Source organism: Polypterus senegalus, chromosome 15 (genome assembly GCF_016835505.1).
Source record: "Polypterus senegalus isolate Bchr_013 chromosome 15, ASM1683550v1, whole genome shotgun sequence".
NCBI lineage: Eukaryota > Metazoa > Chordata > Cladistia > Polypteriformes > Polypteridae > Polypterus > Polypterus senegalus.
Window position 1 is genome coordinate 46618193 of NC_053168.1, and position 13599 is coordinate 46631791.

Below are 13599 nucleotides of genomic sequence, written 5' to 3' on the forward strand. Positions count from 1 at the left end.
GGTTGGCTGCCTGTTGCGGGGCCTGCATTGGTGAAGCAGGTGAGACGGTAATGAAACAGAGGCACAGGGCTTATTGGTTTTTAAAGACTGCTTCCTTCATTGGGTTTTAACCAATGCACGGAATGAACCAACACACAATCGTCCGTGCGGCGCTCAGGGTGGAAGGGGAGGAGAGGAGAAGAACATCCACTCTGCTCCCTCCGTCATGCTAGTCTGCTGGTTTCTCGTTCAGTATACACTGCCTGCTCATGTGCCCACCTCCAACTCGTCACTCGAGTCTTTGTACAGTCCAGATGCACCTGTGACTCACGTAGACTTTTCATTGCTCTGTGTGGTTTTGGCTGCCTTTCTATATATAATCCACCAAGACACCCGACCACGGTGGGAAGGGGGTGTGTACAAAGTGCAGGAGTATCTAAGAAGACGCATGTTTTGTCGCGGATGCGAATTGCTGTATGTAGCGTGCAAAACAGTTTGCTATAGTGCACGCGGTCATGCGTCGTAACCGAAAACTCGTTTTTTAAAGACTGCTCACTTCATTGTGTTTTAACCTCAGTTGTAAAGGAACGTTTTAAGGATCCCATGGGATACCCCTCGCAAACAGTTTTACACGCCGCATATGGCGATTCACCTCCGCGAAACATGCCTCTATTAATAGTCAACGTGGGTCGGAGCTGCATGTGACCTCTACGACAGACGAATATAAATGACGCCGGTTTTTCTGTGTCGTCACGTCCGAGTTGGTGGGCGTGGCTCTGCGAGTTGTCGTCGTATCCAATGGTCTTGGAGTTGGTGGGCGTGGCTCCTTCCTGCATGCGCCATAGGTGTCTCACTTGTCGGCGCTTAGTGAATCCACGCCCTTCCGTGCTTTCCATGGTTGTCTTGCCTTAGTGAATTATATATATAGATTCTAAAGGGTTCACAAACTTTCAAGCACAACTGTATAAGAAGCTCTGCCTCATGACATGGAGTCACACATCCTGTGGTTTATACTATCAAAATTACACAACTGCTCCTCCAAGGAGGCTATGAGTGTGTAGAGCAGACTTTAGTTTATACAGTATTTCAGAGTTTTGTAGATATGCTCTATTGGAGACCCAGAAAGGTAGTGATGTCAGTGAGAAAGAGTAGCACAGAACTCAGGGAAAAAATAACACAAAAAGTCACACAATGGTATTTTGCCTACAATGAGAGATGAAGCACTGTGGGGTCAACTGAACTGTAACAAACAGGGCTATTATAGATGATGGTGTGCCACATCATGACAACACAGTGTTTTTGGTGGTATGCTATTAGACAAAGTTGGCCAGAGTCAACATCTCAAGCCCGACTCCAGACTGAATGAATGCACAATAACAGAAAATAGCAAAATACTGATGTTATCAGCAAGGTCCCACTCACAGCATGGTATCAGCCTATCATAGTCCAAGCTGCTCTCAGCCATTGAGGAAGGGAGCAATACCCCCTCTGTAGACGGTGAAAACAGTACCATGGGCACTGTGCTTTTCCTGGCACACGAGGTATAAGATCAATCTTGCAGTCATCAACAGCAGTGCAGTGTCACTGCTACAAATGTGCCATATGTGACCATCCATCACACTGACAGCCAAAAATTCTGTGCCTGTCAAGCCCACCTGACTGTTTGTACAAATCATGGAGTCCTTGGGCTGTCTTTTTGGTGTGCAAGTCCTGCTTTGCAGATCAAGTTACACGCCAAACATGAGAGCATCAGACATACAAACATAAACGTCTGTATATTAGGCCATACACGTATCCAGAGCTCTTTTTCATTGGTAATGGACTACTACTTCTGGCTAGCACCATTTTGCTGTGCACATACCAACTACTTCTTTCAGTAGTTATAACTGTTATATTTTTTTAAATGAGAATAACTGCATCTTAACAGTAACAAAAATTTCTTTTTAATAATTTATCGTGAAGTCAGAGGAAAATCAAATACTTTTTTATTCTCAATAAATATATATGTTTAAAATGCTTAAGCTTACCTTCTTAGCTGCTAAGGCTACCTGCTCTTCATATATGTCAAGATTTTTCTTCATATGCTGCAGTGCAGACTGGCGGCTTAAAGGAACACTGGGATCGGGATTCAGTATTACCTGATGTTCATAAACTGCAGCTGTATAGTACCCTCTACGGTGCAAAGATGAAACTACAACATGACAAACATAAAAGCCTACAGAGTAGGCCAAGATTTTCCAATCCATTCCAAAAAAGTAACTGGGGGGGAAAAAAAAAACATAGCATTATAAGTAGAGGGTTACAAACAACTTTCACCAAGGTTTGATTTAATTTACCGTTGTTGCATTTAGTCTCCATATATTACAGATAATTGGTTATAAAAATATAACCTTACTTAACTTTTTACCTGAATGTATTATAAAGATACTCATCCATATGTCACCAACTTTAAGGGTGCACGGCAAGCAACACTGGGAACAAGACAGGAACCAACCTTGAACAGTGTGGGGTACAGCCCGGACACAGACAGGCAGACATGTTGTTTCACCACACAAGTGTTTATTTACAATATTTACAATATTAGTAAAGTGCACTACCCAGTGCCGCAGCACCAATCACCCCAATCAGTCCCCAGACCGCCTCCACTCCTCTCCTCTGAGCTCCGTCCACTTCCACCCGACTCTTGCTATCGACTGGAGGGAGGCGGCTCCTTTTATGCACGCCCGGATGGACTCCAGGTGCTTCCCGAGGAGCTTCCGCCGACACACCCCTGTGTGGCGGAAGCACCAACTGTGTAGCCGGAAGTCCTCCGGGTGTTCTTGCTCCTCTTCCCCCCAGCACTTCCTGGTGTGGCGGAAGTGCTGAGGTCCAGGGCTCCCAAGGCACCGGGGCGCCCCCTGGCAGTGACCACGGGCCCCTACAGGGTTGGGCTTCCAAGCCCCCAACCCGTGGCCCCCAAAGCAACCAGGGTGGCGGCCCCCACGTGATCCCAGATGGGCGCACGCCCACTTCCGGATCCTCAAGGAGTCCCGACTGTGTCATTGCCCCTGGCATCCTTGACAACAGACACAATGTTCCTAAGATATTTCAATTTGATTTCCCTTTCATTTTATTTAAGCTCACCTTAAATATATTGGACCTTTTTTATGTAAAACTTTAATATTCTGGTAAATTGGCAGCAACAAAATAAATTGCACTTTTCAAAATTGGCCTACACGTTTTAGTTCATAATCATTTCATGAATACTTCCCTTAAACAGTTGAAAGAGTTTTGACTTAGCCAGTGGCTTCATAAACAGAGTATTCATAGGAATCGCATACATTTTACAGCAGACACATACCTAGGCTCAGATTACAGTACAATTCACAGAAAGTATCAATGAAAATCAACATCCTATAACAAAATTAAAAACACAACATGGAAAGCATGCAATAAGCCCATACTGTAGAAAGGCAATGGTAATGGTGGGAGATGATAACTAGGATAACATGCAGACTTTACGAATTCCAACAGCATGGCGATACTGGATGTCTGTTGACTTTATTTTGTCAAATTTTACAAGTTTTCTTTGAATGGTGAATGAATATAAAACAAACTGGCAGAGTAGGTGGGAGTTTGGAAACGTTTGGAGCCCACATGCATCTACAAAAACGCAAATAGGTAAAGATTATTTCCACACCTTAAAATGAAAGGAAGGTTTGAAATACAACATTTTGGGTGTTCCTCTTTCTGAACTCAACAGCAAAAACAAGTACCTACCATTCTTTACATTTTTACAGAATTAAAAACGTAATTCACTTTTTTTGTTCTATTTTCTTTAATAAGATTATGCAATTGCTTTTAAAATAGGCTGGTTAAGTACTTTAAGATGCTTCAATGTACAAACAACCTGGGAAATGAGTGAATGTTGTTTCTGGAAATTAATGTTCGTGATGAAAACAACGGTAAAAAAATAAAATGAAGGCGCTGCCCTGTCTAGTTTCTGATGCTGTATATTCTTATTGAAGCAAACAAAACAGTTCAATTTGACAGCTTAAGTGTTGGGCTTTAAAGGGATATTTGAGAAAAAAAATCCCTTTAAGTTGAGGTAAATAACGTTAACACCTTGCAGTTTATGAGGAACTCAAGCAGAAAAATCTCTAGCAGAGTAACTATAAACAGCAGGAATAAGCAGTGTCACTGTCAGTGGAAATCCAAAAATCGATTGGGCCACATGGTCCTACCCTTAAGACACTGATTGCTTACAGGTTGCTAGTTAAAACAAGAGGAGCATGGGCACAGTAAAGGAGCAGTAAAAATAAAATTATTATTATTAAGAGGAACATGTCCTGAAAACTAGGCTAAAATGCATATGCATGTGACGGAGAACTCATATTGGCCGTCACTTTACATGTCAAAACAACATTTTATTACCATACCAATTGAATATCACATATACAAGTCAATTAATTTAAACTCTCTTACATGACTAATATTAAATTATATAAAAAAGACTGTCTTTATGGCACAGTAGTCAGAAAGCAGAGGACAGAGCCTTGGAGAAGAACAAGGCTTATGTTACTGAGAAGAGCAATATATATTTTTCTGTTAAGTGTTTGCAGAGAGATAAAAGAGGACTTTAAAGAATTAGAGACCTCATCACTCAAGAAGCTTGACACCTACTAAAATTAGGGATGAAGAGTCATTTATGCTAATCTTTTAGTAAACTATGCTGAATATTTGAAAAAGACAGCACCTCTGTGTAATACATCTTATTTAAGGCTTTAAACATTTCAGACTTATTGTTTGCGTGTAATAAAAGTAAGTGTTTTAACCCCAGTCCCCTGTCCTGCTATGCCATGCAAGGAAGTGCTTTCAGACTGGTTCCCTGAGAGTGGAGCCGCTAATCAGGAGATCACCAAGGATTGTCTCGGAGAGGTCCCATTTACCCGAGCAGGATGAAGAGCTTGTAATCAGAATACAAAAGTTTAATGTCATTGTGCTCTGTACAAAAAGTATTTTATAAATCCACTCACATGTACAGGCCAAGTCAAAGTTAGCACACAGGGGCTCTCAGCATTTAGAATTGCTGGGCCAAGCATAGGACAAGGTAGACAAAGACAGCAGGAGGAATGTATAGTCAGCCTAAAGACAGGTGTATAGTATTTTGTCGGCACAAAATCCTCTTTCCTTGTTTGGAAATGGACTACAGTATTTGCCGACGTGGGCGCCTGCACGTGGAGGAACCAGTATAAAAGACTTGGACATCAGCCAAATACTTTGAAGCCGACAGACGGAGGGGTGATATTGTCATCTGTCCTGAAAAGCCTTCCAGTGCAGTGATGAAAAATGGCAGACTGTATACACTGAGTTCCCACCTGGGTAATTGTCTTGCTATGGCTTCCTTCGTCTGTAATGCCGCGTACATCATCAGTAAAGAAAGCAAAGTTATTTTCTCTTATGTGATTTTTACCGCTTTTTTTTTTATCACTATGGGAGAGGTATCAACTTTTAATATCATATCTATATAGTTTTCGGTTACTTAAAATGCCGCAATTACAAAATAACTTATTCCAACTAGGGAGCTATCGGCCCTTAAAGGAACAGAGCTGTACTCATAATTTATGAACATGTATTAACTTATGAACAGCTGGTGAAGATGGTGTCCCTTTTGCCCATTGCTAGAGTGTTAGTAGCTGTGAGGGTGCAGGCTGAAGTTTTCTCAAAGGTCTCTCTTAGCTTCACCTCTGCATGAACAAGTGCGTTTCCCCCGTCTTTTACTTACCTACTTGGGACTTTCTCCAACTGCATTTGCTCCTGCCATTGCCTTCAGCAGGAGTTGTGACACAGGGAGCCCTGGAGGGCACCACCTGCAGTCTTCCTCCCTGAAGAGGTGAAGTTCACAGGACTTGGCTGAAGAAAGCCAGTGTGAAATGAGACTGCACTGTGTAACAAGAATGTAATCACAATGCACTGTCCATGATCTCAGCCATTTGTTTCCTATTTTAAAGGATAATGGAAAAGCAACCGACCAAGTGATTTGAAATCCGGGGCAGTCTGATCCTTTTATCAGTAGAATTAACTATTAAGATCAAATTCTTAAAGAGTGCTAGCCAAAAATGGAAATTAAATGTGGCAGGAAAAAGTATATTTCATGTGCTTGTGGACCTAGCCCCCAATAATTAGTGTCTGTTAGAAAAGAAATTAAAGAAAAATCTGCGTAATGCATAAAGCTGTCAACTGAATCATAAAGTCCAATCAAATGCATTCCACTTTATGTTCTGTAGCTAGCCAGAATATTATTTCAAGAATAATTGTTTTCAAACTAAAATATATTCATTAATACAAGTAAACTCACAGATTCCCCAAAGCCAGTATTCTAACTGATCAGATGCTAAAGAGGACATTAAACCGGATGTGTCAAAACTAGCGATAAGCCGAACCTGAGACCACTTTCACTGTATGGGAGAAGCAGTATGTGTAGACTAGAATTTTGTTTTCCTCTTCCACACTGTTAGTTGACCTCAGTGTAACACAGTAATCTTTTTTACTGTAACAATTAAGGCTCAGTTATTTAAAAAAAAAAAAATCTATGCCTATTTGTAAATTCTGTACCAGTGATGACGCTGCAAGTGGTCTGTGGAATATCATTCTGTTTTTTATTGTAACTACTATGCATCTCTAAATGTGTGCCAAACACTAGACTTTTCATTTGGAGGACTTTGTACAAGAATGAACCGAATTTCACTGTTTCAGGTTAATGCTCTTTCTACTTGGTGGCGCTCCTCTCTATAAAACTCCCATTTAGTATGTTTATAGAATTCCTTCACCTCAAATGCTGCAGTGGTAGGGTGTTGTGCCATGTTAGCTATTATGGATGCAATGTGAAGACAAGCAAAATGACCCCTTTTATTGGCTAACTAAAAAGATATGCAAGCTTTCGAGGCAACTCAGGAAACCTTCTTCAGGCACTTCTCATTACTCCAAACGCTGAAATGTAATCGGAGGTCCAAAAACTTCTATACTGCATTCTTCTCAATCTTACTTTTACTGTATAGTCTTCTAATTTATCATCAACATTATTCATCATTATATTTCATTGGCCCTTATGCTATGCAATGTATATTTACTTCTTTCTTTGCATTCTTAAAACTCAATTTAATTCCCCTGAGCTATACATTTTGTTTGCTTTATTAAAATGAATAACTTATTTATACACATATGGTAGGTCATTAGATGGCAAGATAACGTCATTCAAATCTGCTTGCATAACTTTGCAAATTTTCTATAAAGAAATGACACAGGGATGCCAAACAGAAACATAATGTTCATTAAAACTGATGATAACCCAGGAGATGTAGGAAGCAAGGTAAAATATTATGACTCACACTGAATAAAATCTGAATAAGTACTGGATAATTATGCCCACCCACACAAGAAATGTATAAAGATCATTCAACCATTGATGATTTTTGAGAAGATTAATAAGGGCAGCTGCCTTTTAGATGTAGAAATATTAAAGTATGACGCAATTCACTTGCTGCTATTTTCCAGGAAAATTGTGCCTAGTTCAGATCAATAATCTTATGTATGGCAAAATAACTGTAATTAAGACTTTTTATTAACATTTCAGTCATTAAAGTGCACAAAAAATTTTAATGAGGATTTTTTTTGAGAATTAATTGAGAATTAATAAATAAGAACAACAAATCTTCATAGACTATATTTCTGTTATTGGCTGCTATAATTTGATGTTTTCAGGACAAGTCAAGGAAGGGGACCTTGTTCAGCAGTAAATGGAAGTTCATATGGCACTGAGTATTAAGTCCACGGGACAATGGTGTTTGATTTAGTTTTAGGTTATCAGACCAGCTATGTGCAATATTTAACTTTTTCTCCTCAAACTGCTCACATATTACAATCTGCTACTCCATTTTCATGAGTACAATTTATAATCTAACCTTCAGACCAGTTCAATATTCACTGTACAATAGCATATTTTTAGTGACGTATGCGAAGATGGTGAAATCAAGGGATTGCTTATTTCATTTAAATGAAAAAAATAATACAATATCTCACCTTCATTTTAGCTATTCATGTCTATCTGTTGGGGCGGCACGGTGGCGCAGTGGGTAGCGCTGCTGCCTCGCAGTTAGGAGAACTGGGTTCGCTTCTCGGGTCCTCCCTGCATGGAGTTTGCATGTTCTCCCCATGTCTGTTCCTCTCACAGTCCAAAGACATGCAGGTTAGGTGCACTGGCAATTCTAAATTGTCCCTAGTGTGTGCTTGGTGTGTGTATTTGTGTATGTATGTGTGTGTGTGCCTTCCCTGTTAGCTGGGACTGGCTCCAGAAGACCCCGTAACCCTGTAGTTAGGATATGGCAGGTTGCATAATGAATGGATGGTTGGATGTCTATCTGTTTACTGAACCCACTTATCCAAACGCAGAGCTTATAAAGAAAACTATGAAAGTGACAAAGCTGAGATCTGAACCCAGTCTTCTTGTGCTGGCTGCAAGGCCTTAGGTTTAACCAATGCTCTGCCACACCACCCAAATGTATTTTATGCTTAAGAATGGAGCAATAATGTATAAAATACAAAATGCAGAGAAAATAAATATTGGGAATACTATGCATGAAAAGGGCAAATAAAGATGTGGTTTGCTGTACTGCTGACACATATAATCTACAACAGGAAAGTAATCAAGAATGGCTTGATTGAACATATAGAATAAAACCCCCTGACAAAGAAAAATACTTCCAAACCTTGAGGTCTGCGTCCTTTTAAGGATTATTATGTACATAATCAACTGATTTTCTAAATATTAAGATTTCTTCTTAGTTGTGTGCACATTAATAATGAAACATCTGTACAGAATAATAATCCCAGTTTATTCTTGAGCGGGACTATCTTTCATATCCTGGAATGCAGAAGGGGTCCAGCTAAGACCTTTTTGTTTAAAGGCATTCTTAGTGGAAAATCTGAAATATTGCAAATAAGATACAGGCACAATATTATTTATATAGTACTTGCTACAGTGGAAAGCAAACTTTCACTGCTTCTGTGGTCCCACGATCTCCAGTGGAACAAATCATCAAGTCTATACTATATTATAGTAAATGGTATAATAATGACATACTGTTACACACAATTTAATCCACAAAACATGAAACAGAAACACCATATCAATTTGGTGATGCCCACAATACAAAGTGCAAACAAGATTCCATCACTTTACATCCTTATGCAGCTGTAACAGTACTGTACTGTGTATACAGCAAGGAAAGTGAAGGTGCAACACCTTCGGCTCCTTCGGTTTGTGTTTCTGTATTGCAATATCATACGCTACATGGCCAACTCCACCTCCACTTTTACAACACAAATTCATGTGCAAGCGTCAGTGACATTAATAAGATGTTAATCACTTCACTGTTATCAATAGAAAAGCAAAGTTACCTGTAATTTGCTGCACAGAGAAAAATCATACTTAAAAAGAGGGACATAGCAGCCCTGTTATTTTTTTTTCTTCTGACTGCAGTTACTAGTCAGAACCAGGGTTAATTTTCTGTGCTCATCTCATTGCAATTCACGTATGCATGAAGAGTGGGATGGCTATTATAATCCCAAGGTATAAATGAGAGTAGAAAAACGCACTCACAAAAGAAGACAGAATATTATTTTATGCTGACTGTTTTCACATTTTGATTTCTTCTAAGAAATATCCAGAATTAACGCCAGGTAATACATTTGTATATAACTAATATTCATATTGTATTCATATTCAATGTTGTAGGGATTTTTTTTTATTACCTTTGCAATATTGTCAAACTTCTCTTTTATTAAAAAGTACAATAAATCTAATTTCTTCTTTATTATAAGGCTAATACAATATAATTTTAAACATACAGTATTGCAAACTTTCTTACAATAAAATCTGTGTATTATATACATTAAATTGATATTGTTCTTTTATAAACAGGATGAACAATGTTTACTTTGTGACACTTATAGTGACCATGCTGATTTGTTCTTGTGTGACTTCTGAGCTTGATTCCAGTGAGGAAGAATGGAAATCTCTGAGAAATCCTGAAAATCGAAATCTGGTATGTAACTTTTGTTATGACTTTAAACACAAGGGGAAATGTTAAAGAATGTGTCTTAGCTGGCAGATTACCAGAGATGAAATGTTCTGGAGGAAAGGGGAAAATTAAAAGTGAAACTTTAGTTTATTTGAAGTAAAATTACCTTGGAGGTACATGAACATTTAATGTGTTTCTGCAATATTAATATTACAGAACATAATGAAGAATGTCCTAGTCCTTACAATGAATCAGCATCACTAAATACATTTTATAAACAGCACTAATCAAACTCTCTGATTTATCATCTGCTACTCTGTAATAAATACTTTTTACCAATCACACCATTTAGTAAATAACTGTAAAGTACTGTGGCCTGTGGTGATTTTTGAGGCATTAATACCAAAAAAAAAGAACCAGAATAAAAATGTTTTAACATCTAATATTTACAGGCGTGTTCTGACATTACTAAATGAGACATCTCTGGAAAAAATATTTTAAATACTTGATCTTGCACTTGATCCACAGCATCTCATATAGCACCTGAAATCTGTTTTGCAAGTATAATATTATAAAAAGTGCTAAAACTTACCTTCCATTATTTTCCATCAATATTTTCTATTTAAAATGTAATTGTATGACACTCACAAAATAAACATTTTTTAAACAGGAGCTTATATGAAAAGAAAAAGCACAATGTAAAAACATCTTAGAGTGTTTGTGAGTCAGCACTCAGTTGTATGCAAATCAAATGAATCTCTCGGTGTCTACAATACAAGCTCACCTTTGAGCATTACTATGATCTTCACTGGCTTAACGTTCACAGAGGGATTACAAATCAGCCCTGTGAGTCTAACGTATTGTCTTTAACATGCTTAGCTGTGCACACTGAAACAGGAGCTGCTCATTTGCTTGTAAGTAAATTGGAAATCACATTAACCTTGCTCTGTCATCACTGTTTTTGAAGACACTGTATATGTAATCTTAATTTAAATTATGTTTACATAATCAAATCATTCAAGAAGTTATATTTCATAATTCAAAGGGTATGCCAACTGAAGGAACTTTACAAAGCAAACAAATGTACAATTGAACATAACAGACAAAATACAAGATTATACAATACATGACACAAATTTAGAAGATTCAACATGGGTAAGGGTGACCTAATAGTTCATGGAAGTTGACAGACAGCTTAAAACAACAATACATAAGAATCAGAATGTGTACTGTTGGTATAAAGGACTCAGAATTTGGGGAACAGGTTCAGGTATAGTTGAGTAAAATGCAAAACAGGAAAAGTGAATTTGTATGAGTTAATTGATTTTGAGCATTTATGAAGCATCACAAACAAGCAAAGTAAAAAGATTACTTGTACAGTAGCGTAAGCCACTACAGAAAGATGTCAACTTTTTCATTCATTAAATTTTACCCTTAATTACAAAAGGCAATTTTCTTAACTACTGCAAGCAGCAAAACGTTCATTTAAAGAAGTAGCTACAGCTATAATAGGGTGAACAAAGTACAGTACTTCTACTACTGGTAAAACTAAACCTTTTAACCTTTGTTTTATAAATTGCTTTAATGAAAACTAATCAAAATGACAATGAGAAGGCACAGTTTGAACAGTTTCATCAAGGTAGTGTATTTGAGCCTGGTAAGCAAAATAGCACTTAGAATTTAGTCAGACTGACAGACTATATTTTACATATTTATTTCGCCATGGTACAGCAGCACAATGGTAAGAGAAGCTGCTTTATAGCTCTAAAGAAGAGAGTTAAAATCCCAGTTCTATGTATAATTTTCACAGCATGTAGGTTTCTCCATTGGGCTTTCCCTGGGGACTCCAGTTTTCTTCTCAGATTCCAAATGTGTGCAGAGTAGGTTAATAATCAAGTCTGTTAAAAAACAGACTAGTACCCCCAGCAGTGTTGGCACCTGACATACTTGACGTTGTCGGGGCAGTTTCAGGCTCCCTATCACTTTAAAATTAGCTCAGGAGGTATATGTTAGAGTAAATGGCACTCATGCAGGGCCAATTTATAGATGCTAATTAACTAAGTATGCACATCATTCAGACATGGGAAGTAAATGCAAATTCCAGGTTTATTCAGAATGTGATTATATTTTAAGTCCTGTACCAGTGTGCAGTAACATCCTTAAAAAACAGTTTCAATACACAAAAGTTTTCACCCAGAGTATTCTATGGGCAGGGCAGCACGGTGGCGCAATGGTAGCGCTGCTGCCTCGCAGTTAGGAGACCTGGGTTCGCTTCCTGGGTCCTCCCTGTGTGGAGTTTGCATGTTCTCCCCGTGTCTGCGTGGGGGTCCTCCGGATTTCCTCCCACAGTCCAAAGACATGCAGGTTAGGTACATTGGCGATTCTAAATTGTCCATAGTGTGTGGGTGTGTCCTGTGGTGGGCTGGCACCCTGCCCGGGGTTTGTTTCCTGCCTTGCGCCCTGTGTTGGCTGGGATTGGCTCCAGCAGACCCCCGTGACCCTGTAGTTAGGATATAGCAGGTTGGATAATGGATGGATGGATGGATATTCTATGGGCATTGTGACCTGAAGGGGATTGATTGCAATATGCAATACAAAATCTGATAGTGCTTTAATTATAGAAATGAACAACTGCATTAAGTAATATTAAATTAAAGAAAGTCTGCAAAGAGTACATAAAAATAAAATTGCTATCCTAAAACAAACAGAAAATCTCAGTCACAGATGTGCTGCAGCCATGTGGTGTTCCCTCTAGACACTGCTATGGGGTCAGCTTTTAGCCCTCCGTGATGTGACAGTGGCTTTGGAATATGTCCAACTGTAGGACTTGGGTCTGCACATTGTGATTGTAATCTGCTACTGTACTTACTGTATAAATACATTTTTTTTTTTTTTGTCTTTTTCTAGTTTATCAAAATTCTCCAATCCTACTTAAATGGAAGAGGTATGAATCTGGTCAACTTGGGCAAAAAGGGAAAACTTACAGGTAACCTGGGAAGCAAAACCAAATCCAACTTTGACATTTATCAACAAGACCTGGAAAGCAACAATGCTTTTGATGTTTGAAGCATCTTCGTACCAGTTTAAAGAACATTTTTATTCTTTACTTCTTCCTGTACAATGAACATTTTTGCAGTTCCCTGTCAACCCTGTAAACTATTTAAAATGTGTTTTCTTAAAGCAATATTCAGATCATTCCATTCTGGTTTTGTAAACGAAGCTGATGCAGACGCATTTAAAAAATACTAATATATTTCAACTATAGCACAATGTAGGATTCTATTTCATTCTTGCATCATACAAACCTTGCAATACTATGATGACCTGAAACATACACTTTCTAAAAAAAAAATAAATAAATATCTTTCCGTAAGTGTTACTGAGCTTATCTATTTTGAATATTAATGGGAAACAATAAAGCTAACTGTATAATTTGTAATCACCTTGAACCTGAAAGATGTCTTTGGATCTGGTAAATTTATATTAAAAAAATGTATAAACAACAGAACAAAGTAAAAGTAAAAATGTTTTCAGGCACTCGAGGAGCTTGCCTGTCATTCAT

At 38.3% G+C, this 13599-nt stretch overlaps 2 protein-coding genes across 2 annotated transcripts in view; one reads left to right on the forward strand and one right to left on the reverse strand.

The window, feature by feature from the left end:
- btd (biotinidase) overlaps positions 1–13599 on the reverse strand; it is a 31726-nt gene that overhangs the window by 12241 nt on the left and 5886 nt on the right. Inside the window, exon 2 of the mRNA XM_039736363.1 lies at positions 2007–2238. Within this exon, the coding sequence (XP_039592297.1) occupies positions 2007–2225 (219 nt within the window). The 5' untranslated portion in view covers positions 2226–2238. The remainder of the gene's footprint in view (positions 1–2006; positions 2239–13599) is intronic.
- LOC120515402 (uncharacterized protein C2orf66 homolog) lies at positions 9641–13435 on the forward strand. Its single transcript, XM_039736364.1, has 3 exons — positions 9641–9696; positions 9970–10061; positions 12945–13435. The coding sequence occupies exons 2-3, from the start codon at positions 9975–9977 to the stop codon at positions 13101–13103; spliced, it is 246 nt and encodes an 81-aa protein (XP_039592298.1). The 5' UTR covers positions 9641–9696; positions 9970–9974; the 3' UTR covers positions 13104–13435.